Source organism: Ornithorhynchus anatinus, chromosome 11, assembly GCF_004115215.2.
Source record: "Ornithorhynchus anatinus isolate Pmale09 chromosome 11, mOrnAna1.pri.v4, whole genome shotgun sequence".
In the NCBI taxonomy this organism is placed as follows: Eukaryota; Metazoa; Chordata; class Mammalia; order Monotremata; family Ornithorhynchidae; genus Ornithorhynchus; species Ornithorhynchus anatinus.
This window is the reverse complement of record NC_041738.1, coordinates 46,883,929-46,910,703: the sequence shown is the minus strand read 5'-3', so window position 1 is coordinate 46,910,703 and position 26,775 is coordinate 46,883,929. Positions and strand designations below refer to the sequence as shown.

General features: G+C 40.8%; 1 protein-coding gene across 2 annotated transcripts in view; it reads right to left on the bottom strand.

The window, feature by feature from the left end:
- ZDHHC7 (zinc finger DHHC-type palmitoyltransferase 7) overlaps positions 1-26,775 on the bottom strand; it is a 51,250-nt gene that overhangs the window by 3,335 nt on the left and 21,140 nt on the right. Inside the window, exons 3-8 of one of the 2 annotated variants that reach the window (XM_029075212.2) lie at positions 19,644-19,963; positions 15,316-15,440; positions 10,969-11,065; positions 9,322-9,403; positions 3,683-3,813; positions 1,478-2,080 (exon numbers count right to left, since the gene is read on the bottom strand). In XM_029075212.2, coding sequence (XP_028931045.1) covers positions 2,072-2,080; positions 3,683-3,813; positions 9,322-9,403; positions 10,969-11,065; positions 15,316-15,440; positions 19,644-19,946 — 747 coding nt within the window. In that variant the 5' untranslated portion in view covers positions 19,947-19,963 and the 3' untranslated portion in view covers positions 1,478-2,071. Of the gene's footprint in view, positions 1-1,477; positions 2,081-3,682; positions 3,814-9,321; positions 9,404-10,968; positions 11,066-15,315; positions 15,441-19,643; positions 19,964-26,775 lie in introns of those variants that run through there. The other variant, XM_029075211.2, reaches the window with a different exon arrangement.

The following is a 26,775-nucleotide window of genomic DNA, read 5'->3' as shown; positions in this document are numbered from 1 at the left end:
CAAGCACTGTACTAAACACTGGGGTAAATACAAGATAATCAGGTTGGACAAAGTCCCTGTCCATATCGGGCTCACAGTCTTAGGAGAAATGACAGGTTTTTGAATCCCCATTTGGCAGATGAGAGAATTGAGGTCCAAGGTCACAGAGCAGTAAGTGGCACAGCCTGGATTAGAAACCAGGTCCACTAACTCCCAGGCCTGTGGTCATTCCACTAGGCCATGGTGCGCTTCTAGCTATTCAAGCGGTTTCCAGGAGGCAGGTCCAGGGTAATGAAGTACAGGAAGAGGGGAATCCAGACAGAGGGTTGGCGAAGATGGAAGTTGTTGCTGGTCCTGAGGATGGTTCAGAATATCAACCAAGAGGCAAATGGCCCAGTAGCAGTCTGGCAGAAGTGGACTCAGCCCACCTAGGAATTTTAAGACTGGGAGCATTGGATTTCCCTTACCTCTCTTTCTTACCCTGCAACACAAACTTGTAGTAGGTTGTGTGGGGATTAAAGGGTAAAAGTGCCTGCCCCTCTAGTAGTTGAACCTACTAGTGAACCTCCCCCTTTCTAAATCCAGGTTGGGGACAGGGTGGAAAAGGAATGGGCTTATTGGAGTGGCAGGTAGCTCCACTTTAACACGCTCCTGCCTGGGTGCCAAAGTTGGTATTTACTCTCTGAGCTTCATCCCCTGTATGGCCACCCTGCTCATACCACTGTAGTTTTGGTCCTGAGAGGGCCTGCTGTCAAGGGATGCCAGAGGCACCACTTTGGGATACACACAAATTGAATAAATGCTATTCTATTTACTTTATTAATGATGTGTACGTATCTATAATTCTGTTTATCTGTTTTTGATGCTATTGATGCCTGTCTACTTGATTTGTTGTCTTTCTTCCCCTTCTAGACTGTAAGCCCGTTGTTGCATAGGGATTGTCTCTATCTGTTGCCGAACTGTACTTTCCAAGCGCTTAATACAGTGCTCTGCACACAGTAAGCACTCAATAAATATGATTGAATGAAAGAATGAAGAGATCTGACTGGTTAGGGGACTGTCCAGACTCCTGACTGGATCTGTGTGGAGGGGGGACTGGGTGTTGACCAGACGTAGAACAGCAATCAAAGCGTGGACAAGGGTGACTAGGGATTAGAGGCATGATATTGTGCTGGGATACGAGTTAATCGACAGGAGTCCTAACCATGTAATAAAGTTGAAGTGAATTAATATATGGAGATAATGCTCTAAACTTTACTACAGAGGTGGGGAAGAGAGGCTAGAGGGATTCTACACAACCTGGCCTGGGAATCAGAAGAGTCAGGGTACTAATCCTACTCCACCACTTGTCTGCTCTGTGACCTTACATAAATCACTTAACTTCTCTGCACTTCAGTTACCTCATTTGTAAAATGGGGATTAATACTGCGAGCCCCATGCGGGACATGGACTGAGCCCAAACCTGATTACTGTGTATCTACCCCAGAGCTTAGCACAGTGCCTGGCACACAGCGATTATCAAACACCATGAAAGGGGGGGAGGGGGGAAACCCCACTCCCAGCCCCAAGAAGGTAATAATTTGGGCCGATCTCCCAGTTCAGAAATGAAATGCTTGAACAGTTTTGCTATTACTGCCAACGAATGCCTGCCAAAACAAAAGGATCTGGCTAGACTAATAGCTTAAACCGGCCACTGATCAAAATAGTTTTGGGGATGTGAAAAAAACTGCTGGGGCTCTCTGGTCCCATCTTTCCCTCTGCTTGGCTCATAAAGGTAAGGTGAACACCACACTAACAGTCAGCAAAATTAAAACTATTGACTTCACATTTGAAAATTACATTTGAACGCATCTTTAAAAAAAGCCCAAAATTTAGGCACAAGACTCTCAAAAGAAAAGATAAAATGGGGGCCAAGTGGAAAAAGCACATTTGTGTAAGAAAATTACTATGCACCAAAAAACCTCAAAAGCAAAACTCTCATAATTGGGTTATTTTATTTCATTTTATGCTAGAGTGGAAAAAGAACTAAATGACTGAATTTGTCTCATCGCTATGTCACCTGGAATTCCGGGTGCCCTTGCAGGTTGTAATTTCAACTACTCTGAAAAATAAAAGCATTTTAAAGCCATTCTAAATATAACATGTCAGAATCCACCCTCCTCTGAAGTATTAAATATAGGCTATGTTTTCCGAAGTGTGTAAAAGCATGAGTAGAGCTGAAAAAATTACTGAGCTACATCTGTAGAGACTGGGGAAAGCCACTGTGGTAGTTAGGATTATATAAAGTACATTTCTTCCCTTTTGGTTTGTAGAAATTAATCACTAAACTCTGTATAAAAAGGGCACTTACAATCAAGGCTCTTGTGTGTTTCAACGTGTGACCATTGAAGAATGTCTAGTGAAAGAGCAGCCATCATAACGAATGACTGAGTCTCTGCCATGGTTTTTTACTGAGAATAAAATACTGAGAATTTTCACACCAACTCCCCAAAGAGGCAACAGAACAATCTTAACAGGTTTTTTTAATCCCAGCAAACCAGTGGGTCTCAAATGCTATCCCAGATTTACACATGAAGGTAGAACACTAGTTTAAATCCAAAGAGGCCTGGCAAAACCAAAGATCAAGGCTCCAGTGAACATGTTTTTGTGTTCATTTTGTGGCCACAACTATTTCATTACGACAAACTTGAGGGACAGTCGCTATTTGCTCCTCACAGCCGAACCTAAAACAGGTAGAATCCATACCTAAAGCAGTCAGTGACCCTTGGTTCCTAGCTGAAAGTACTGAAAATAAATCAGTAATATTTTCTTAAGAGGAGAAACTAGGCTGTGGGTCAGACAACCAGCATTTGAGTGTCCATGAGATGCGGAGCACGATTTAAGGAATGTAGCTCTCCCATTAGCGGCTGAGAGGAACGCAGGGTAATTTAAAGATTAAACACTTGCTGACGTTGATGCTGAAAGTTGTTTAGACTAATAAGAAGCCACTAATTACTTTCTAACGTCTAATTATAGTTTAGGTTCCTACGCAGAAAGTAAATATATTCCCCAGAGGAATCTGACATCTGGAATTAGATTTTCCTTTCTAAAAATATGTCACTGGTTTTCGACTACACCACTTTCTACAACGTGATGTTTGACAAATTAGTAAATCATACATTTTAATGTTACTTCAAATTATTTGGGGGGCATAACTTTGGCCAACGCTAATTTTCACCCCAAGAAACCTAATCAAATTAAGAAGAGGCAAACTGAGTATACACTAAACAAAGAGCTTAACTAAATTAAACATGATCCAAAACCTTCAATTTTTCAAACAGAAACTGAACCCCAGATTGGGATTCTTTACAATATTTTTTTTTAAAGAAAATATGGCTAGTACTACTAAATAATTCTACATGAAATCCTTATTACCTGCTCTTGGGGAATTTGCATGTTCTGCAGTCACTTTTCAAACTAAAAAGACAGTAAAGGGATAGAGTCTTTCTGAACATATATTTTAAATCATCCAATTTGGGGAATAAGATATTGTATGATCAGGGAGAGCTCAAATGAGAGATTTATGATTGTTTTTCAATAATTCTTCATAAAGCCTTCTTGTAACAATGTACAGAACTCCTGTATATCGATATTTCATTTGCAAAAGCTTGAGTAAATAGGCTTACCGTAGCACATTTTAGTAAAAGTCACAAGCAAACCCTACCGTTTCATCGTTGCATATTGAATGGATTTGGGTGCCAAACATAACTGCAGTAAAAGTGAGAAATAGGAGACCCTCAAGGCACAAGAAGATCAATAGGATTACAGTTACAGGTGGAGAAAAGTCACTGCATTCTGTCAAATGAAAAGAGAAATGAGCAATGAGGAGCAGAATATGAATTTCTGAATATTGTAATGTTTGTCCACTTTGAACAAAACTGTACATTTTCATATAATTTTACTAAGCTTATAATATAGTTAATTCAGCAAGACTTTAAGATGCAAATTGGTATTTTGGATCTTCTAAAGATAGGTAAATATTGTTGGCTCTTCACAGATAAATGAAACAGGTGACTGTACTTTAAAGAATTCCTCCCCTTACTTCCACAATGGCCAAGAACCTTGAGAAAAATCCCCCATTCAGGAGGGCAGCAGGAGAAGAACCCTACCTGCGTGACACTGTGTGTGGAGAAAACTGGGGTCAGAGGAACTTAGGATGGCCCTTCCTAGAGTGGTGAGGAGCCCATGAATAATAATAATAGTGATTTAAGTGCTTACTATGCTCATTCAATCATATTTATTGAGCGCTTACCATGTGCAAAGCATTTCATTAACCGCTTGGGAGAGTACCATATCTGCCACTTGTCAGCTGTGTGACTGTGGGCAAGTCACTTAACTTCTCTGTGCCTCAGTTCCCTCATCTGTAAAATGGGGATTAACTGTGAGCCTCACATGGGACAACCTGATTATCCTGTATCTACCCCAGTGCTTACAATAAACAGACACATGCCATGTGCCAAGCACTGTACTACATGCTGGGGTGTATACAGGATAGATCAGGGCAGACAATCCCTGTCCCCCAAGGGGCTCACAGTCTAAGTAGGAAAGAGAGCAGACAGTGAATTCTCATTTTACGGATGAGAAAACTGAGGGACGAAGAAGTTAAGTGACTTGTCCAAGGTCCCACAGCAGGCTAGTGATAGAACCGGGATTAGGACCCAGGTTGTCTGATTCCCAGGCCCATATACTTTCCACTAAGCCACAGAGAACTGCTGTTCTTACTGAATTCAGCTTTTGTTAAATTACCCCATGTACCTGCCTCTCTCCTGGTCTTCCTATAGACTGTGAGCAGTTGGCATAGCCCGGGGGCTGGGTCTCAATCAGTATCTCTATTGCTCCCTAGCAGCTAGTACAGTTCTCTAGCTCACTGCACGCACTTGTACTAAGTATTTGTAGTAATAGTATTAAGAGGTCACTGTGCAGAGCACTATCTTCTGTGCTGGTGGGAATTAGGCAAGGACTTAAGGGGCTCAAAGTCTAAACACACTTCAACTACTGATAATAATAATAATTATGGTATTTGTTAAGCGCTTACTATGTGCCAGGCACTGTCTTAAGAGCTAGGGTAGATACAAGGTAATCAGGTTGTCCCACAAGGGGCTCACAGTATTAATCCCCATTGACATATGAGTTAACTGAGACACAGAGAAGTAATGTGGTTTGCCCAAGATCACACAGCAGACAAGTGGCAGAGCTGGGTTTAGAACCCACATCCTCTGACTCCCAAGCCCGTGCTCTTTCCATTAAGCCACGCTGCTGATAGTAAAGTAGAGAAACTGCAGCTCCAAATTCTGGCTAACACTGAACTTCTTAAATTAGAAAACTGAAAAATTGAAAATGAGAATCTCACTCTATAAAAATAAAACCCCAATATTTGTGCCCCCTGCTAAGATTGCAGCAAAAGAGTCATGCAGCCCTGGCACTCCCTATCACTGCCCATACCTGGGGGACTTTCCTACTTTTCCCCAACTCTGCCTTCTCCTTCACCATAGTATAAAAACCAGGTTTTTAAATGAGAAAATCTTTTTTTGAGAAAATTGAAACTATCAGGTCTTCTAAAACCTCCCAAGATCCTACCCAGTCCCTCCTTCCTCCTGCCCCTTCTTGACCTCTTCCATCATTCCCAGCAGTACCTCAAGAAATCTCCGGTCTTTTCTAGAAATCCACCCCTTCATACCTTAATCGAAGCACTTGCTCCACCCTTCTTTGCTCCTTGACCATCTTCTTCAACTGTTCGTTCTCCAATGGCTTCTTCCCCACTGCTTCCAAACATGCTCACGTTTCCCCACCCTAAAAAAACTCACCCCTTGACCCCATGGCTCCCTCCAGTTATTGCCCCATCTCCCTCTTACCATTCCTCTCCCAATTCCTAAAGCAAGTGGTCTACACCCACTGTCTCCTCCAATTCTCTCCTTGACCCCTCCAATCTGGTTTCTGTCCCCTTCACTCCACAGGAACAGCCTTCTCAAAGATCACAAATGATCTCCTTCTTGCCCAATCCAACAGCCTCTAACCCATCGTAATCATCCTCGACTTTTCAGCAGCCTACGACACTGTCGACCAACCTCTTCTGGAAACATGATCCAACCTCAGCTTGGCTGACAATGACCTCTTCTGGCTCTCCTCCTATCTCCCTGGCCGCTCATTCTGCCTCTTTCAAGGGCTTCTCCTCTGTCTCCCATCCTATAACTGTGGGAGTCCCTCAAGGCTCAGTTCTGGGTTCCCTTCTAGTCTCCATTTACATTCACTACCTTGAAGAACGCAGAGAAGCAGCGTGGCTCAATGGAAAGAGCACGGGCTTTGGAGTCAGAGGTCATGGGTTTGAGTCCCGGCTCTGCCACCTGTCAACTGTGTGACTGTGGGCAAGTCACTTAACTTCTCTGTGCCTCAGTTACCTCATCTGTAAAATGGGGATTAAGACTATGAGCTCCACGTGGGACAACCTGATTCCCCCGTGTCTACCCCAGTGCTTAGAACAGTGCTCGGCACATAGTAAGCGCTTAACAAATACCACCATTATTATTATTAACTCACTCTTTCCCATGGCTTCAACTACCACCTCTATGCGGATGATTCTCAAATCTACATCTACAGCCCTGATCTCTCTTCCTCTCTGCAGTCTCACATTTCCTCCTACCTAGAAAACACCTCTGATTCGATGTCCTGCAGACATCTCAAACTTAACATGTCCAAAAGAGAGTTCCTTATCTTCCCACCCAACCCCTGTCCCCAACCTGATTTTCCCATCAATGTAGAAAGCACCACCCACCTTCCTATCTCACAAACACATTACCTTGAAATTACCAATGCCTCATTTATTTCATTCAAGCCACATATTCAATCCTGTCCAAAACAATTCAATCCTAAATCCTGTCGGTTCAACCTTCAGAACATTGCTAAAATCCACCCCTTCCTCTCCATCCACAATGCTATCACATTACTCCAAGCAATGATCCTATCCCACCTTGATTACTGTATCAGTCTCCTTGCTGACCTCCCTATCTCCTGTCTCTCCCCAATCCAGTCAATACTTTCCTCTGCTGCCCAGGTCATTTCTCTATAAAAACACCCAGGTCATGTTTCCCCACTCCTCAAGGATCTCCAGTGGCCGTCCATCCACCTCTGTGTCAAACAGAAACTCCTTACCAACAGCTTTAATCAGCTCGCCACCACCTACCTTACTTTGCTGATTTTTCTACTACAACCCAGATAGGACACTTCGTTTCTCTGGTGCCAACCTACTCTCTGAACCTTGATGTCGTCTATCTCGCCCCTGATCTTTTGCTCACATCCTGCCTCTGGCCTGGAACACCCAGCTTCACAGCACTTACGTATTTATATATGTTTTTTATTTATATTCATGTCTGTTTCCCCCTCTAGACTGAATGCTCACTGTGAACAGGGAATGTGCTTACTAACTCCGTTATACGGTACTCTTCCAAATGCTTAGTATAGTGTTCTGCACAGAGTAAGTGCTCAATAAATATGATTGTTTGGCTGTATAAAAGGAGGCAGCGATAAAAGAGCTACACCAATTGGGAACTACTAAAAAAAAAAGTCATGCCCACACCAATACATTACTGGAGAAATGTGGAATTGTGGGGACTCTGATTTTTGGTCAACAAAGGGGCATAAAATCAACTTCAAATTCAGACCCCATATTAAAAAGGATATTTAACTGGTAATACCTCTAAATACCCCCAAAATTTGTGGTATTTCTCTCTTTCATATTTTCTTCTCTTTCCTCGTGGCAGTAAAAGAGTACAACTACACTTTCACTCACTATTATATTTCTGAGTATTATGACAGTCACTGACAAGGCGGGTGGTGGATCTTTTTACTGGAGACTTAAGGAGAATGTCAAAGGTAATTTTTCTGAAATTTTTCTGCCCTGAACTCGGGGTTGGATTTCAGCCTTGCAGAGTCACTCATTTACTGAGCACACAGGCGAGTAACCGTGTCTGCTAAGAGGTAAGGAATGGTGACTTCATTTATTTTACTACCTGTTTATATTCCTTGCTGGAGAGAGGGGCTTAAAAAAAAATTGCCTGAGCTAATAAACTTTGGGTACTTATTTCCAAGGCTGACCTAGCAGACCCTTCGAACATCCTTCCTGACCCAAATCTGATTAAAACAGCATGTCAGGATGAACAGGTCACCCAGAACTGGTCAATTAGACACTTGATACTCCCGCAAATTTCTGAATCACATGTGCCAAGGCAGTTCTCTAGGTGATGAGAAGCTCACAGATTACTACAAGGGAAATTGGGGGACTCCAGCCAAAGGAGAAATGAGAATTCATTTCCCAGAGGTAAACCATTACCTGAGAAGGAAATGGAAGAAGGCTAAATTAGAAGAGCAGGTGGGAGAATAAATTAAAATCTGCTAGGAGAGGCAAATACTCATAATTTTTAAAATTTGGCAATTAAACTGCAAAAGCTTTCTCTGGGCAACGGTTAAAAGATTGATTGAATGGGTAGAGAGATTTTGGTGGGTGGTAACACCGAGGGGAATAAATTGAACTGAATTGCTCTTTAGATTCACACAGTCTAGAGAAACAGACCTCTAATGAATCAAAACAATACAGGGAAAACAGGTAAAATGGGAAAGTAACACATTGTGGCTCCATGCTAGGTAACTATGGAAAAATAATATCCCAGGACGTAAAGAATAAGTCACTCTAAAGAAGGATTCAAAATTCACTTTCTTTCATAATGTGTTTTCACTATGTGCTTTGCCTAGAATGTTGTTGACAGAGTCTCCCATCAGGAATGACAGAGGAGTCTTGGTCCTGTGATTCCAGGACCGAGAACCTGTGCAGTGAAAGAACACTGTTAGGAAATTAAGGAATTTTCTTTCAACAATACAAGCCTATTTGGATTCAGGACATCGCCATATCAGAATAGACAGTTTACACATATACGCATGGCACAGGATACAGACTGTGAGCCAGTCAATGGGCAGGGATTGTCTATATCTGTTGCCAAATTGTACATTCCAAGAGTTTAGTACAGTGATCTGGACATAGTAAGTGCTCAATAAATACCACTGCATGAATGAATGCTTCATACATGGGAATTTCAGAGAATATTCCTAAACATGGATGAAATGGAGAAATGGATGCATAATAATGGAGAAGCCAAATGAAATACTTGAGGAATGTTAAAAGCTTATTTTTACTTTACAGGATTTGCTATTTTATGAAACACCTGGCTTTATGTGCATAAAGATTCACTTAACAATGAACATTTATAGGTTTCTATTAATGGCATCCAAGGAGAGAAGAGGTAAATCTTTGCTTACCAGTCCACTGTCCTCGGACACAGGAAAAAAACTGAAACCCACACAGAATAAGAGCATGTGCTGAAGATAGAGCTATATACATCTGGAAATGAAAATACATGGAGAAAAATCCTATTAGCCATCCAGATTTCACATTTGCCATGATAAAGTGTGATCAGTAGGATAACTGTTGCTCGAATTCCAATTTGTCTTGTCAGCTATAACTAAAGCTTCCCCACCCCAAGCTAAATTTGAAGATCCCTGCAAGACTAAGATAAAATAACTAATTCCTTGTTTTAGAGTAGAAGTAAATACATTTTTAAATGGAATGCATTAAAACGTAGCCAGAGATGGGCCTTGGATCATTTTAAGTGCAACCTGTGAATCGATCAATCATATTTACTGAGCATTTACTGTGTGCAGAACACTGTACTTTGCATTTGGGAGAGACAGTTATACAACAGTTAGTAGACATGATCCTTCCCCTTAAGGAGCTTACAGTCTAGAGGAGGGAAGAGACATTAAGCTAAATTACAGATAGAGGAAAGTGAAAGGGAATACAGACATGCATATAAATGCTGTGGGGCTGAGAGAGGGATGGGTAGAGATTCAAATGTATACATGACGCAGAGGGAGAGCAAGTATGGGTAATGAGGACTTAATTGGGGAGGGCCTCTTGGAGATGTGATTTTAGGATGACTTTGAAGGAGGGAGAATGGTAGTCTATAGAATATGAAGGGAGAGGGAATTCCAGGCCAGAATTTCCCTGGGCAAGAGCAGTGGGTCACCAGGGAGCTAGGCAAGATGGAGGTTCACTGAGTAGGCTGGCAGTAGAGAAGAAGAGTGTACGGGCTGGGTTGTAGTATTAAATCAGTCATGTAAGGTAAAGAAAGAGATGTGACTGACTGGCTTAGAAGAGTTTCTGTTTGATGTGGAGGTTGAGGGTAACCACTGGAGGATTTTAAGGAGTGGGGAGACATGGACTGAACATTTTTTTAGACAAATGAACCTGACTGCAGAGTCACGTATGGACTGGAGTGGAGAGAGGCAAAAGCGAGGGAGGTCAACAAGGAGAGAAGACAGGATACGTTAAGTGCTTGGATCAGCAGGACAGCAGTTTGGATGAAGAGGAAAGGGTGGATTCTAGAGATCTTACGAAGGCAGAACAGAGATGATTTGGTGACAGACTGAATATGTGGGTTGAACGATAGATACATCAGGTTAACGCCTTGGGTATGGGCTTGTGAGGCAGGGAGAATGGTGGTGTGGTCTACAGTGATGGAAAAGTCAGAGGGAGGACAAGGTTAGGATGGAAAGAGGAGAAGTTCTAGTTTGAATAAGTTATTTTTGAGGGGTCAGTGGGACGTCACAAGTGGAGTTGTCCTGAAGGCAAGAGGAAATGCTGTTGTACTTGCTCCAGCACTTAGTACAGCGCTCTGCACACAGTAAGCATTCAATAAATGACTGACTGACCTACTAATGGTAATCATGCACAACCATGTATAAACTTTAAGATAAAGAGAAAGTTTACCCAGCCTGAGCTAATAATACACTGTTAATCAAGAAATACATATTTTGTGCCACCAATTTTAAGGATTGAGAAGTTTAATTCTTAAATCAGCCCAAACCAAGGATATACTTAAATCAATGTAAAATAGTTCTACTTACCGTAAAGAGCACAAAAAATCTCTGATTTTTTTCTCCCACACAATTGTTTACCCAAGGGCAGTGGTGATCCATCTTCTGAATGCATCGTTTGCAAATACTATATAGATTTAAAAAAAAAAAAGCATTCTTTTGACAAAAGTATCTGGTGAGCTAAGACTAGCAGAACAATTCAACTGACTAAATCAAACATCATAACAGGAAAAGAAAGTGCAGAAAATATGGCTCTCGATAAGACTTTGGGACTTACAAGTATAAAATGTAGCAAAAATGCTTACAGGGCTTAAATAGGAGGAAAATGTTTACAAATGTTAGAGATATCTGCTGAAGAGAGTGAAAGAGGCACATTTACTGCTTGTTGCTGCAGTGTTTTATTATGATGCCTGCTAAGCAATATCCAACTTCAATAGCCCTTCTTGCCTTTAAGTTTTGAATATCTCTGATCTGGTTTCCGATAATATCAGCTTCCCAATTATCAAGATAACTCTAGCAAAATCATACAAAAAAGAAGCTACATAGCAGCAAAAGATGCTACAGCTTGCAAGATGATTGCCAAAGAATAAAAAATAAAGACAGCTGCAATCATTCTTACAATTTCCACCTAATAATGATGATAATAATTTTGGCACTTGTAAGCTCAGTGTGGGCAGGGAATGTGTCTGTTTATTGTTGTATTGTACTCTCCCAAGCACTTAGTAACAATAAGTGCTAAATAAATAAAATTGAATCAATCAATCAGGGTGGACACAGTCCCTGTCCCACATGAGGTTTGCGCTCTTAATTCCCATTCTACAGATGTGGTAAATGAGGCACAGAGAAGTTAAGTGACTTACCCAAAGCCACACAGCAGACATCTGGCACAGCCAGGATCAGAACCCAGGCCCATGCTCTATCCACTAAGTCACGCTGCTTCTTATTAGGTTATTTGACATTGACCTCGAGATGATGCCACTGACTCCAAGAATGGGTCTGTGTCAGAAAGAATCTTTTGCCCACAGTCTTTGAAAACATAGCAGGGAAGCTTCTCTGGTCCTCTAGACTGTCAGCTTGTTGTGGGCAGGGAATGTGTCTGCTTGTTGTTGCACTGTACTCTCCCAGAGTTTAGCACAGTGCTTTGCACACAGTAAGCGTTCAAGAAATATGACTGAATGAATCAATGGTCCCTTGCCATTTAGAAAAGCGGTGCTTAAACATTAAAGGTTAAGCTCAATCAGTTGTACTTACTCAGTGCTTACTGTGTGCAGAACACTGTACTAAGGACTTGGAAGAGTACAGTATAATCGAATGGTAGACGTGTTCTCTGCCTACAGTGATCTTACAGTCTAGAGGGGAAGGTAAGAGGGGAAAGGTATAACCCGCCACCAGCAGGGTACGTGCTTTCTATGCAGCAGTACTGGTGATGTTCTGCACTGAGCCATCCACACTCTCTCAGCAGTTCCCCTCGTGTCCAGTGGGAATGGCCAGTAGAGATAGCCTTTGTAGCCCCTGGTCACAGAACAGATGATCTGTGAGTCCTCAATAGCAAGGAAACACCACTGTGTGCTCAATGCATTTGTTGGGCCATCACTGGGTATGACATTCAGAGTAGTTTGGTAAGGGTTGGGGGGTTGCTTTCTACTTTCTTGCAAAAATCAGGGGAAGAACAAAAAAAATCCACAAATCTAAAAATAACAGTTTTCTTCTGCATAACTAGGGTAGAGAACAGGATATGAGAGCAGGGCATAAGCACACGAGGGTGGTTGCTTCAAGGGACAGTGCAGTGTCACCAGACCTATTTTTTAAAATGGTGCTTGTTAACTGCTTGCTATGTGCCAGGTAGTGTACTAAGCCCTGTGCAGATACAAGGTGATCAGGTTGGACACCATCTTAATCACCACTTTACAGATGAAGGAACTGAGGCACGGAGCAGTTAAATGACTTGCCCAAAGTCACACAGGAGGCAAATGGCAGAGTAGAGATGAGAACGCAGGTGTTCTGACTCCCAGAGCCGCACTCTTTTCACTAGGCCACACTGCTTCCACCTCTGCAGAGATTTGGAAGATCTGATGCCAGCAAGTGTCTGACAGCAAAACCACCCTGCCTTATCTGCTTCCGTACTGATGAGGACAAAAGGCCATGAAACAAGGTGTGTCTAGAGCCCGCCTCCTCGAGCCATCTTTCATTGGACTACAAAGGCTCACCTAGTGTTGTGATAACAATGATAATAATAATAATAATAAAAATGTGGTATTTGTTAAGCGCTTACTATGTGCAGAGCACTGTTCTAAGCACTGGGGTAGATATAGGGTAATCAAGTTGTCCCACTTGGGGCTCACAGTCTTAATCCCCATTTTACAGATGAGGGAAGTGAGGCACAGATAAGTGACTTGCCCACAGTCACACAGCTGACAAGTGGCAGAGCCGGGATTCAAACCCATGACCTCTGACTCTCAAGCCCGTGCTCTTTCCCCTTAGCCACGCTGCTTCGCAACTCCACTCTTAGACAGTACACTTGCTACACACAATGCCAAACTTTCTGGGCAATTTATTTTCAGTCTCAAAGAAATTATACTCAAAGATATCGGAGGAGGAAGATAGTAAAAACTTAAAAATCTATACTCTGAACTACACCAACCAGGCAGACCAGAGTGGGAAATCATAATTCCCCCAGATGCCCCTTTTTCTGAGTTGGGCCAGTGGAAGAACACATCAAAGGAGAAATGACTTGCAGCCCTCCTGCCTTCTGGATGCAATTTGTCCACTATCGAGTGAGGCTCTCAATTCCAATGTGCAAAACATCCAAAGGGCTCATAGTACTGGCTGCAGATGCAAAATGGGAGAGCCAAAAATGAATTTAAGATACCCTGGTATGTGAGCCAATGCATCCACAGAGGGAGCAAAAACAGTGAAATGCTGATTGCTACACCACTTCTAATAGAGAAGCAGCATGGGCTTGAGAGTCAGAGGGTGTGGGTTCTAATCCTGGCTCCACCACTTGTCTACTGTGTGACCTTGGGCAAGCCACTTAACTTCTCTTTGCCCTCATCTGTAAAATGGTGATTAAAACTGTGAGCCTCATGTGGGACAACCTGATTACCCTCTATCTACCCCAGCACTTAGAAGAGTGCTTGACACATAGTAAGCGCTTAAATACCATCATCATCATTATTACACTACTTCTTACTACATCAAATCAGCCACCAGTACAGCTGTATTGTAGTTCCCTTCTCTTCCAACTGTGTATCAATGTCTTGTGTCTGTCTGCTTGAGGGCAGGGACCATGTCTCTTAAATGCATCTGCGCAACACCCAACTTTACCAATATGGGGAAGCAGCATGGCTCAGTGGAAAGAGCCTGGGCTTTGGAGTCAGAGGTCATGGGTTCGACTCCCGGCTCCACCACTTGTCAGCTGTGTGACTGTGGGCAAGTCACTTCACTTCTCTGTGCCTCAGTTACCTCATCTGTAAAATGGGGATTAAGACTGTGAGCCTCACGTGGGACAACCTGATTACCCTGTATCTACCCCAGCGCTTAGAACAGTGCTCTGCACATAGTAAGCGCAAAACAAATACCAACATTATTATTATTATTAATTTATTCTCCCAAGCAATTAGTAGAGAATTCTGCAAACAGTAGGAGCCTTAGATGCTTTAAAAAAAAAAAAAAAAAAAGGAGTGGGTGAGTCTAAGAAGAGTAGGGGGATCCAGAACAGAACTTTGAGGGATGCCCCCAGTTATGAAGTGAGAGGCGAAGGAAGAGCTAGGAAGAGACTAAACAGGTAACTGTGGAGCCAAGAGTGGAGTGCATTACAGGAGATGGGAGTGAGGTCAATAAGCAGGGGAAGTTAGTGAAAAGTGTGAATTGCAAAATATTCTTTTCCACACAGTTTTATTAAGTACACAGAGCAAGAGAGAAATGGGCTTCCCTCCTTTGGGTTGCTGTGAAGGTAGGTAACTTGGTTTAGCTTCTTGCTATTTTACTGAATGTCTCTCTAAATATGCCTGTGACAACTGGAAACTTGGGGAAAATCTCTCCTCGCATTGCTGCTTCTGTGCTACTGCTACTTCTGTGTTCCCTCTGCTATCTGCAGCTTAACTGTGGTCCTAAAAAAAAAGGGGGGGGTGGTAAGAGTCATTAAATCACTTAAATCACTTTCTTCTTTAAATCATAGGCTGCCTCCTCCCTTGGGCAACCATTGAGAGGGCAAAAGTAGGAAACAAGTCAAATCATCATGAGTTTCAGCTTAGTGGGGTGCAAATTAGTGAGGGTGCATTTTGAAGAACCATACCTTTGTCACCAAGGATGATTTTAAAGCATAAAGAACTTTAAGATGACTGAAACCTGAATTAATTCAAGAAAACAGTAGTGTACCTGCAATGGTGTGCACGCTCAGGTTTGATGCAGCAACATTTGGGGCACTTGTAGATCACTTCTCCGGGTTTCAATTGCAAGCTCTCCATATATTCTTTAGTGGCATTTCCTTTGGGTACAGCCCCCTAGAGTTGCCAGGTTGTAGTAGTGATATTTTTTAAAAAATAAAAACGATAAAATGTTTTAAATGGAGAATATTTTAGGCCACACATCTTGATTTTTTGTGGTTTTTACTAAGCACTTACTACATACCAAGTACTGTACTAAGCACTGGAGTAATACAAGCTAATCAGGATGACACAGTCCATGTCCCACATGGGGCTCACAGTCTTAATCCCTATTTACCAATGAGGCAATAGGCACTAGGAGTTAAGTGACTTGCCCAATGGCCAGGCATCAGACAAGGGGTGGAGCCCAGGATAAGAATCCAGGTCCTTGTGACTCCCAGGCCCATGCTTTATCTACTAAGCCACCCTGCTTCCCTTCCTGTAAAAAGAAAGTATTTTACAGATTTGTATTTGTAATTTTAATGAGTGGGCTCAATAAGAAAAACACTATACATTGATCCAAGCAAAATGTAAACATACATTTCTAAATGTGTGTATAATCATTTATCCATAAAATAAATACACTAAGTTCACTGCTTCCCAACAGTGCAAGCGGCTGAGACCAGTTGGACTGTTACAACTGGTCTTACCACCTGGAAAAGCATATGAATGGCAGTTCATTATTAGGTCTGCATAATACTAGCATACTTTTGAAATCAATACAATAACACTGCCCACTGATTTCATTCCATTTTAATAAATTGTGTGAAATATCATTGAAAATTCTTTTCAGTATGAGACCTCAGAAAAATTGTAACTAGCCTGGACCTCAAAATATTTCTCTCACATTTTACAAGTTATTAACATTATTTTTACAGTTTTAAAATAGATGCCACAGAATGCATGTATATTACTGTCCTTGATTATCCGACTATCTGCAAGTGCAGCAGAAGGCAGATGCCTAGATTTATAAAACTGGGAGGATAATCACTGTTCAAAGCAGAATTTTATTCAATAGGGTGCCTCTATAGATCATTCATTCATCAATATTCAATAGTATTTATTGAACACTTACTGTGTACAAAGCACTATATTAAGCACTTGGGAGAGTACAATACAAAAATAAATGGATTCATTCCCCGCCCATTATTGAGCGCTAACTGCGTGCAAAGAATGGAAATGGAATTGTGGTATCTGTTAAGCGCTTACTATGTGCCAAGCACTGTTCTAAGGTTCCATATGATGCTTACAGTCTCAGTAGGCAGGAGGACAGGTATTGCAACTGAGGGAATGGAGGCACTTAAGTAACTTGCCCTTAATCACAGAGCAGTAAGTGGCAGAGCTGGGATTACAACCAGGTCCTCTGACTCCCAAGCCTGTGCTCTTTCCACTTAGGCCTTCTTTAGCCAGTTGGGTCATTTCTACATGCTGGAAAGGAAATACTGTCAGAGCATAAGCCAGACAGATATTGTTCATTGTGTCCCATAAAAACAAAGTCTAAAACTTGAATTTATTTTCTTTGTACGTTACAACCGAATATTTACTTGTCTTAAATACTCCCAAAATCATATTTCTTTTTTAAAATCCCAAAGAACCTCAGTCTATTTGCAGGTAGTTTTGGGGACTGACATAGCTTATAGAGATGCGCTGTGCACAATATTCAGAGACTGGTTGTCTGGTAAGTTGTATTGTACTTTACCAAACGCTTAATACAGTGCTCTGCACACAGGAAGCGCTTAATAAATATGATTCAATGAATGAATAATCAAAATCTCGGCTCTGGCACTTTCAGCTGTGTGACTTTGGGCAAGTCACTTAACTTCTCTGGGCCTCAGTTACCTCATCTGTAAAATGGGGACTAAGACTGAGTCCCACGTGGAGCAACCTGATTACCTTGTATCTAACACAGCGCTTAGCAAAGTGCTTGGCACATAGTGACTAACAAATACCATTATTATTATTTATAATTTTTTCTGGAAGGAAACTGCACACAAGAAACACAGTAACTTCTTGGCATAATCCAGTGAAATTTCCTTTCCTATACATTGGTTGAACTTGGATAATTTAACCTGGAGTTTCCTCACTGGTTTTCAATTTTCTTCATCTTTCATCTTTTGAGATAAATTGCTAAAATCCCAATATGGCGATTTGCTAAAGCTCTGATGAGGGGAAAAACAAGGTTTTCCAAACAGACTATATGGATCAGATTTTATTTTTTACTTTTGTTAGTGATTTTTTTTCCAGCAAATATATGAATATGGCTGGGTCCAATCATTACATGTTTTCAAGTTAAACTTCATATATACATATATATAATGTAGAAATATATGTAATCCTGTTTGGTCACTGGAACAAAAATAAATTTATACCCTCAGCACTGAGTTCACAGGTTTTCATTTTCTTGATAATAAAATGTAATGACACTACCTTGATTTCATTTCTGAATGTACACCATTAGAGAAAAATTTTCCCCAGGCAATTAGTCCACCTCAATATAGTATGTGTGTTACTGCAAACTGCTTATAGCACTCATCTGCATTACTATCTCAGAGGAACTACACATGGTAACGTAATTTGAGAAATGTCTTCTCAATCTTTTCCATGGTAGACAGAATACAAGTATAAAATAAGAAGAGGAAAAGCACTGCTTTCATAATATTTTGTGGTTTTGAACATAAATCCTTCCATTTAGAATTTTTAAATTTCACTTCAATTTTAAAATGCTGAAATAATATTAACAAAGAATACAGGCTTCTCTGCCCCTCCTCCCACCTAAACAGTTCTATTTTAAACCTGATTATCTGATCATTCCTCTCCTTGCCCCTGCAAATGGGAAGGGCTGAATTACGGAGAATCCCAACCTCATTTTAAGACTTCCAAAGTCTCTCCATTCATATAATACATCACATGCCTATTAATAATGCATAGTGCAGCACTTCAGTAGTGTTATTTCATAAGACACTGCAAATATATAAGCCTAACTAATTATTAAATAGATTCTAATGCTGTGGCTATCCTTTACCTATTAATATTTGTTAAATCTCAAATAGAAAGATAGCAAGAAGTGCTTTGATGCTAAAAGGTTAGAATATCATGATTTAGGAAAAAGACAATAAGCCAATATCACTGACACCATTCAAATACATGACAAAATTTTGTGAGAACTGACATGTTGTTAGCCCAGTGAATGTATTTTCATACACTACTGGTAATATTAAGCAGCTTGTGTAAAAACTTGAAAAACAAGTTAACAAAATTCAATCAACAGGACTTTAATAATCTCCCACCAAAAGATAATTGTGGGTAATCCTCGTATACTATGAATCACATCAAAAGAACCACACTCTGCAAGGGGAAAACAGACTGATTTACATGACTTTCCAAAATGTAAAACCAACATGAAACTGTGCCAGCGAGCTTCACCCTCACTGGGTTTATTTTCAAATGAAGGTTAGAAAAGAATTTCATGCAATTTAGATTTTCATTACACCCAAACTATGACAGATTTTCAGAGGCTACAAGATGAATTGATTTTTTTTAAATATCTCCTCTAGAATTTCCTTACTCATCTCAATCTCCAAACTATACTGTGTAGTAGTTAGGAGAAGGAGATGATAACTCCATGATGCCACAACCATTTATGATTTCATCTCTTTCCAAGGAAATTACTCATGGACACAAATAGAATCCACTGCCTTTACAAACTGTCTTTGACAAATGACACTGTTTAAGTGTTCCCAACACACACACACACAGACATGTTCCCAACACACACACACACACACCTCCCCCCCACCCCCTTTGTCACTTTCAGCCTCCTGGCAACCAAATTCTGATTTGAAATATACTATCTATTACTTTACACTGTCATTTGCAATTTTTGATAAAATAATAGGCATTCTGGGTAATAAACCAATAACAAGCACAAACTGATTACTGTGATGTTAATCAGAGGAAAACGAATATAAGACTAGCTATGAAAAAGCACAGATTTGTTTAAATGGTTTATGGGAGAGTCCCTTCTGGTTTTCTCATTTCATATATTAAAGGTGTGACTTCCATACAAATACAAGCTACATTTATGTAATTGGCTTTTGGAACGCAAAGTAATCCTCAATTAGGTTCCTTTCCTTTTCAACTCAGGACCTGATTAAAAAGTCTCCAAACCTTCATTTTAAGAAAATTATCTCAATGAGGAAGGAATTAAAAAAAACACACTCTTAGCAGAAAATTTCCGAGTCCCAAAGGGGAAAGTTTCAAAGAGAAGAGCAAGATACTTACGGGGTCAGTTAGCATCGTTCTCAGATGAGATGACAGAGCTAAAATCGCAAGGCAATTAAAAATAACACCATTGACCACAGAATACCAGAAGTCTTTGGAAGGCAGCAACATGACAAAAGTCACCACGAAGTCTGCATAGACCACTAAAAGCCACGTCATGACAGCGCAGACCATGCCGCAGCCATCCCGAATGAACCAAATCCTGTCTGCCACATCAGCTTCGGATGAGGAGTCATAATTCTCATTTTCAGCCAGAAGGGGATGGTGCTCAACATCCCGGAACCTGTGACCTGATGACTGCATGATTTCCTGGATGTGCCCTGCAAAAAAAATTGAAAGACAATATTTTTGTGTGTCCACACCAAGGCCTCACACTACTTGTTCACTTTTATTTCACCACAGAACACTCTGTCTTGAACGTAGGACCATAAATACTCTAAAATGGATGAGGGACAAAAAGCGTCCCCTAGGCACACAAGAGAATGGAAAAGTGTTCCAAAAGGATACCAATGACGACAATAATCGATCATATTTACTGAGCACTTGCTACTTGAGGAGCACAGGGTGGGAGAGTACAATACAACAAAGTCGGCAGACATGCTCCCGGCCCACAGTGAGCTTGTCTAGAAGGGATCTCATTTGAGGAAGTGAAACTCATTTGAAGAAGTGAATTGTAAGTATTTTCATTTTGTTTGCAATTATCATCTACACATCAAAGCACAAATAAAGATGGCTCCTGTCTTTTCCAAGTCGTGAAAAGAACAAGGAGCTTTTAAAAGAAGTTACACCCTTTCAGGTACCTTACATAACCCATGTTTTAAAACATTGATATTTACTTAGCTTGATCTCCAGCGGATGTCGACAGACATTCTGAATCTTGGAACTACAGAGAGGAAGGGTGAGAAAGGATCGTGGTCCTGGAGGAGGATGGAATCAAGGGACTATCGTGCTTTCCAGTAATACAAATGTCTAAGCCTAATTTGATTGTGTAAGACCCAAGAGCTCATTTCTTAATTTCTAAACTAATCTCACAGCAATGTTGACTGAACTGACCTATATTTAAAACAGGATTTTATTTTGCCTGTGGCACCTCTCGGTCCTAGACAGAGAATGAAAGTGGGGGAGAAGAGATTCCTTGGAAGGATCAGCAACCAATTCATTTAAATCCCGAACAATTCCCTTTTCTTTCTTTTGCTAATGAATCTCACTCAAGCAGAACTACAGCTCAGATTTAAGCACCAGACAGGCAATTATGAGACTTGAGTTGTATAAAAAAAACCAACCCAAATCTACCACTGACTCAGCGTGATCCTACATAAATCCAAACTACTCCCTTTGTTTCCTTCACTCTATTTACAGGGATAATCGGTTTACCTATCCCTCAGACACATTAGAGTACCTATTAATGAAGTGCTTGGAAAATGTTTTGACTTCTTTATATAGAGAAATAATACAAATTCAAGCTTGGTTTATTTCTATTTATTACACCAGCATCTAATTGATTGGCACTGACTAGAATACAGACAAAACATGGCTAAAAACCTATGACCAAGTTCTAAACTATGTTGTTAAAGTGAGTTACTCAAGCTGGAAATACTATTTAATACCTAGTTTTCTTCTCCAGATATCAGTTGTTTTGGTGGCTTCTTTCTTTCCCATGACATCAGGTTCTACCTAAACACTTAGCATTATTTCGAGTGCAGTGGTTTATAGGTGAAGGTTGTCTTAAGGGGAAGATGAAAGAGGGAGCTGCGAGTTGATTTTAAAAACAGGAGGGAGAAACAGCAAGGTACATGCTACAAAAAGAAAAATGCAAAGAGAAGGGAATTGGAGGAAACCCCAAAGAGGACTGTCAGGTGGCTCTCCAAAGTGGAGAGGAGTAAAAGAAAAAATGAAGTAATGACAGTACAGGCTAAGTAAACAGGAACTTTGATTTAATAAAGCTGTGCAAAAGAATCAGGGGAAATCTTATCAAGTGGTTTTTAACTGATCAAAACTGTGAGGAAATAAATGATTTTGCCCATACCTTTCTGAAAAGACCACAGGATAGAGGTAATAAGGAAAATGACATACAAATGGAATTGATTTCAAATATAGGCACACACACTAAATATTACCATAATGTTTGCATAAACCCTTCATCATAAATCACTTGGAAAAAAATCTGAATAATGTTTTAAATGATAAGATTTACTCGACTCCACACAGTGAAACCTACAAAGGTTAAACATTGATGGTACAATTGCTCTCAATTGCTAAAAACTGCTGCAAGGCTGTTATTTATGATGGTATTAAACATTGACCAGGAATGAAGAGACTGAGTTCTGCCAACTGACTGCTTCATTTTTGTTAATCCTGAATCTCTGGATGCCTTCATTTTCACTGTATAAAATGGTATAAGATAGTAATTCTACCTACTCCTACTTATCTCTTGGAACTGTTTTGAGGACAGTGGAACATGTGCGAGAACTTGGAAACAAACACACTGTGCAAAGCAAGCATTTATGTCTGCTGCATAGGACCATAGTCATCAGCAATTTATTTATTTTTTAAAATGATGATTCTTCAACCTTTTTATTCCACTAAGTCCCTTTAGGGTTCCCTTAATGCACGATTCACCTTATGTCTCTCACACACAAAATCAAATTTGTTTTCCCTTGGCATCACCACAGATATTAAAGAATACAAGGGCTGTTCAGACAACTGTTTCTGTGGTCTCAGCTATGGCCCTCTCTTCTTATTCCTGACTATATCTTACATATCTTCACTTTTCATTCTACAGAGAGTACACTATTTGAATTTCCTTTTTACCTGTGGTATCGCCTCTCCTTTCTCCCATATTTGCGAGGACATAGTAAATTCAGCTTTACAGTGCTATGGGCAATTGAGGTCATAAAAGTCTTGTCTTCCAAACAAGGGAGAACTGAGCTCGCCTAGTGCTACCTCTTGATCCCTAATTTTGAAACTCCAGCAAAAAAGTGTAAGGAGTTCGGCAATTTCAAATTGAACTGACTCTTTACCCTCAAATTTATCATGTATTAAGAAGAGTTGCCAAAATTCAGGTTAATTTTATCTTTTTAAATCAAAAAGAGAATCTGAGGTATCTGGAAAAGGAAAGAGGGAGAGGAGGACAAAAGGCTATTTACTTTTTCATGGCAAGGGGGCATCACCTGAAAACACCAGAAAGCAGGATGGAGGCTGCAGATCCAGCAGCAATCAATCATTCATATTTATTGAGCGCTTACTGTTTTCAGGGCCCTGTACTAAGCACTTGAGAAAGTACAACACAACAGACACATTCCTTGCAATGACACTCAGCACTCAGAAGTGGACTTTTCTCATAAATAGATTGAGAATTTTTAGCAATTCCTTGCTAAAGAATTGTGCAGTACAAATTTCTCCCTAGGACATTAGTATTCTTGTTGATAAGTGTTGTTACTCATATTTCCTAGTGGTGTCAATCAAGGCTCTAAAACTGCCAGCATACCTATTATATGGCTTCAGTTTGGGGTTTATTTTACTGCACTTTCTTTAGGTAAGCTTGCTCTTAAATGAATATTTGGTTTCTTGTTATCTGAAACTGTCAGGAAAATCATAGCATTTTTCCTGGTGTCACTGCAGTCAACTCTGTATATGCCGAAAAAATTACTAGGTGCGGTGGCACTGTGCTGAGTCACTATTATTTACGTTCTAACAAGAGAAACAGGAAAAAGGGAGAGGAGGAAGTGGAGAAACAATTCCTCTGCACTGACTAATTTGCAAAGTAACTAGGGATGTGATTGGAAATGTTAAATGAAAATTTTGTGTGCGTACAAGAAGAGGATGCAATCTGATCTCTTAAAACTAGAACCATTAGGATTGTCTTGCTGTCCTAGAGGTACACTTAATCTTGAAATCGCTATTGATTTACTGCTATTAAAGGCCACTGCTGAGAGAAAACCAAATGCACAATATTGATTGAAGACATTCAGGCAGATGTCTCTCAACCACTTTTCTACTCTAATAGAAACTTCCCTGCGATGACTGAGCCTTAACAGGATTTTGATCATATCTTCAAACCTGGAATATTTACAGCTGTGTTAGACAACATTTTCACACAAAAATCTACAATGGACGAATTCAACAGGCCTCCTCTATATACTGAAGAGTTTTACTTGTAAAAACTTTCAATCAAAACTTGAAAAGCAAATGGGGGTGTTTATTTATTGTGATGTGCTAATTCTTCATCAATTTAGCTATTTTACTGAGTCCCAGAGCAACAGATATACTCTTGAAATCTGACCAAATTATTTTGGGAGGAAACAACAGAAAACTGATTTAGGATACATTCATGGGAACACCAAAAAGCAGCGTGGCTCAGTGGAAAGAGCCCGGACTTGGGAGTCAGAGGTCATGGGTTCGAATCCCACCTCTGCAACTTGTCAGCTGTGTGATTGTGGGCAAGTCACTTTCATTTCTCTGTGCCTCAGTTACCTCATCTGTAAAATGGGGATTAACTGTGAGCCTCACGTGGGACAACCTGATTACCCTGTATCTACCCCAGCGCTTAGAACAGTGCTCAGTATATAGTAAGCGCTTAACAAATACCAACATTATTATTATTATTAAATAAATTCCTTTCAGAATAAGCATTCTTTTCATATATGCCTTAGTTTTCACCCACCTATGACTGATCTGGCATAGATGAAGGGGGAGGGAGTTCCAGGTCAGAGGAAGGGCAGGGGCACGGTTTTGGTGGTGAAAGGATGAGATGGAAGAACAGTAAGTAGGTTGGCAATAGAGGAGTGAAGTGTGTGGGGTGAATTGTTGACCATCAGGAAGGTAAGGAAGGAGTGGGAGAACTGATTTAACATCTTAAAGCCAATTGGAATGACTGTGCTTGATGCGGAGGTGGATGGCCAACCACTGGAAGTTTCTGAGGAGTGGGGAAACATGGATCAACTTTTTTTTTTTTTTTTTTTTAAGAAAAATGACCTAGGCAATACAGAGTGAAATACAGGCTGGAGAGGGGAGACAAGAGGCAAGCAAGTCAGTGGGGAAGCTGATACAGTAGTCAAGGTGGGACAAGTGCATGGATCAGTGTGGGAGCAACATGGATGGGAAGGAAAGAGCAAAAACAAACTGGGAAAAGCCATAACATGCCCTGAGGTAATTAACTAGAATATGAGCAGTTAAAAACTCCCAAGTTAGAGGTTTCTTTTGCTGTTTTCCCTGTTTTTTTAAGGAAAGAGATGGCTAGAAGAGGAAAAACTCTGAAATTAGAGGCTCCCCATCTCCACTGAGACCAACAGTGGATCCCTAGCAAATTGAACGCTTTTGAGAATGAGATAAAGACTGGAGAATGTGAGAGAAGAAACGGAATGTGAATCCCTAGCCAAGTCCCATGTGTCTAGAGGGTAGCCCATGAAGCCAAATAATCAATTTGCCATGCCAGTATCAGGCTGTTTTTTGGGTTTTGTTTTTTTTTTTAATAGCATTTGTTAATCACTTACTATGTGCCAGGCACTGTTCTGAACACTGGGGGAGATACAAACTAATCAGGTTGGACACAGTCCACATCCCAAATGAGGTTCACAGTCTTAATCCCTATTTTAGAGATAAGGTAACTGAGGCACAGAGGAGCTAAGTGATTGTGGTATTTGTTAAGCGCTTACCAGGCACTGAACTGAGCCCCGGGGATAGATACGAGCTTATCCAGTTGGACAGAGTCCCTGCCCCACACAGGGTTTACGGTCTTCATCCCCCATTTTACAAATGAGGTAACTGAGGCACAGAAGTTAAGTGACTTGCCCAAGGTCACTCAGCAGACAAGTGGCAGAGCTGGGATTAGAACCCTAAGTCCTCTGACTCCCAGGCCCTTACTCTCTCCACGGTGGACAGAACGCTGCCATGTGTCCGGATGATCCAGAGCTGTGACCCCTCATCCACTGCCCACCTTAAAGTTCCTGGGTCCCTGTTGATGCTCCAGCCCTACTGCTCTCTCCTCCTTCCTGGTCCGACTTACTGTCTGTGGGACATAAAGGGAGATGGAGAAGCAGACTGTGGAAATGCTACTACAGAAATCATGACGGGCTAGAACAAGCAGTATATCTTATAGCTGCCCTGCCCATTTCCTTCTGGCTCTCCTTCAGCAATCTCCAAAAAAAATTGGTTTAGGGCCTAGTCTAAATTCCCACCTCACCTTTCCTTTAAAATCTGCACTGTGGCTGGGAGAGGCAGCAGCTGCTTGCTAAAGGCTGCCCAGTAATCAGAATATGAGAGCCCCCCTTTTCCTCTGCTCCTCCTCCCCTCCCCATTGCCCCGACTCACTCCCTTTGCTCTACTCCCCTATCGCCCCCCACAGAACTTGTGTAGATATGTACATACTTATAATCCTATTTATTTATATTAATGGTGCATATATCTATAATTCTATTTATTTATATTGACGCTATTGATGCCTGCTTTCTTGTCTTGATGCCTGTCTCCCCCCTTTTAGACTGTGAGCCCACTGTGGGCAGGAATCAACTACTGGTTGCTAAATTGTACTTTCCAAGGGCTAAGTATAGTGCTCTGCACACAGTAAGCGCTCAATAAATACGACTGAATGAACAAAAAAAGGAGGCCAGAATAAATACTCCATAAAAGTAAGTAATATCCACAAGTTTAAGGACACCCTGAAGAAAAGAATTTGCATTCTCATGGAGAAACGTGGGCAACACCCTGCAAACCCGGGTCATGTGGCTCCCTCAAAGTCTTCGACTTCACCAGTGGGCTGATTTTGCAATTGATCTAAATAGTTAATTATATTTATTGGGTGCTTACTGCATGCAGAGCACTGTATTAAGTGTTTGGAAGAGTACAATTTATAATGGCCTTTGTAGTCACATTCCCTGCCCATTAATGCACATGTTTCTATAATTCACTATCAGAAGGAAAATAGCTGAGACAACAATAAGTGATGTTTGAACCAGTCAAGCATTTAAAAATTCTAAACATCCTTGGTTTTGTTTTTTTTTTCACCATTACAGAATCAGCAAACAGTAGGCAAGTGAAAAATACCACAAATCCCCTGAAGCAACTTTTTTTTTAAAAAAACAAACAAAAAAATCCAGCTTCCACTCCATCCCCCCGACTTTTTCAACACTACTCT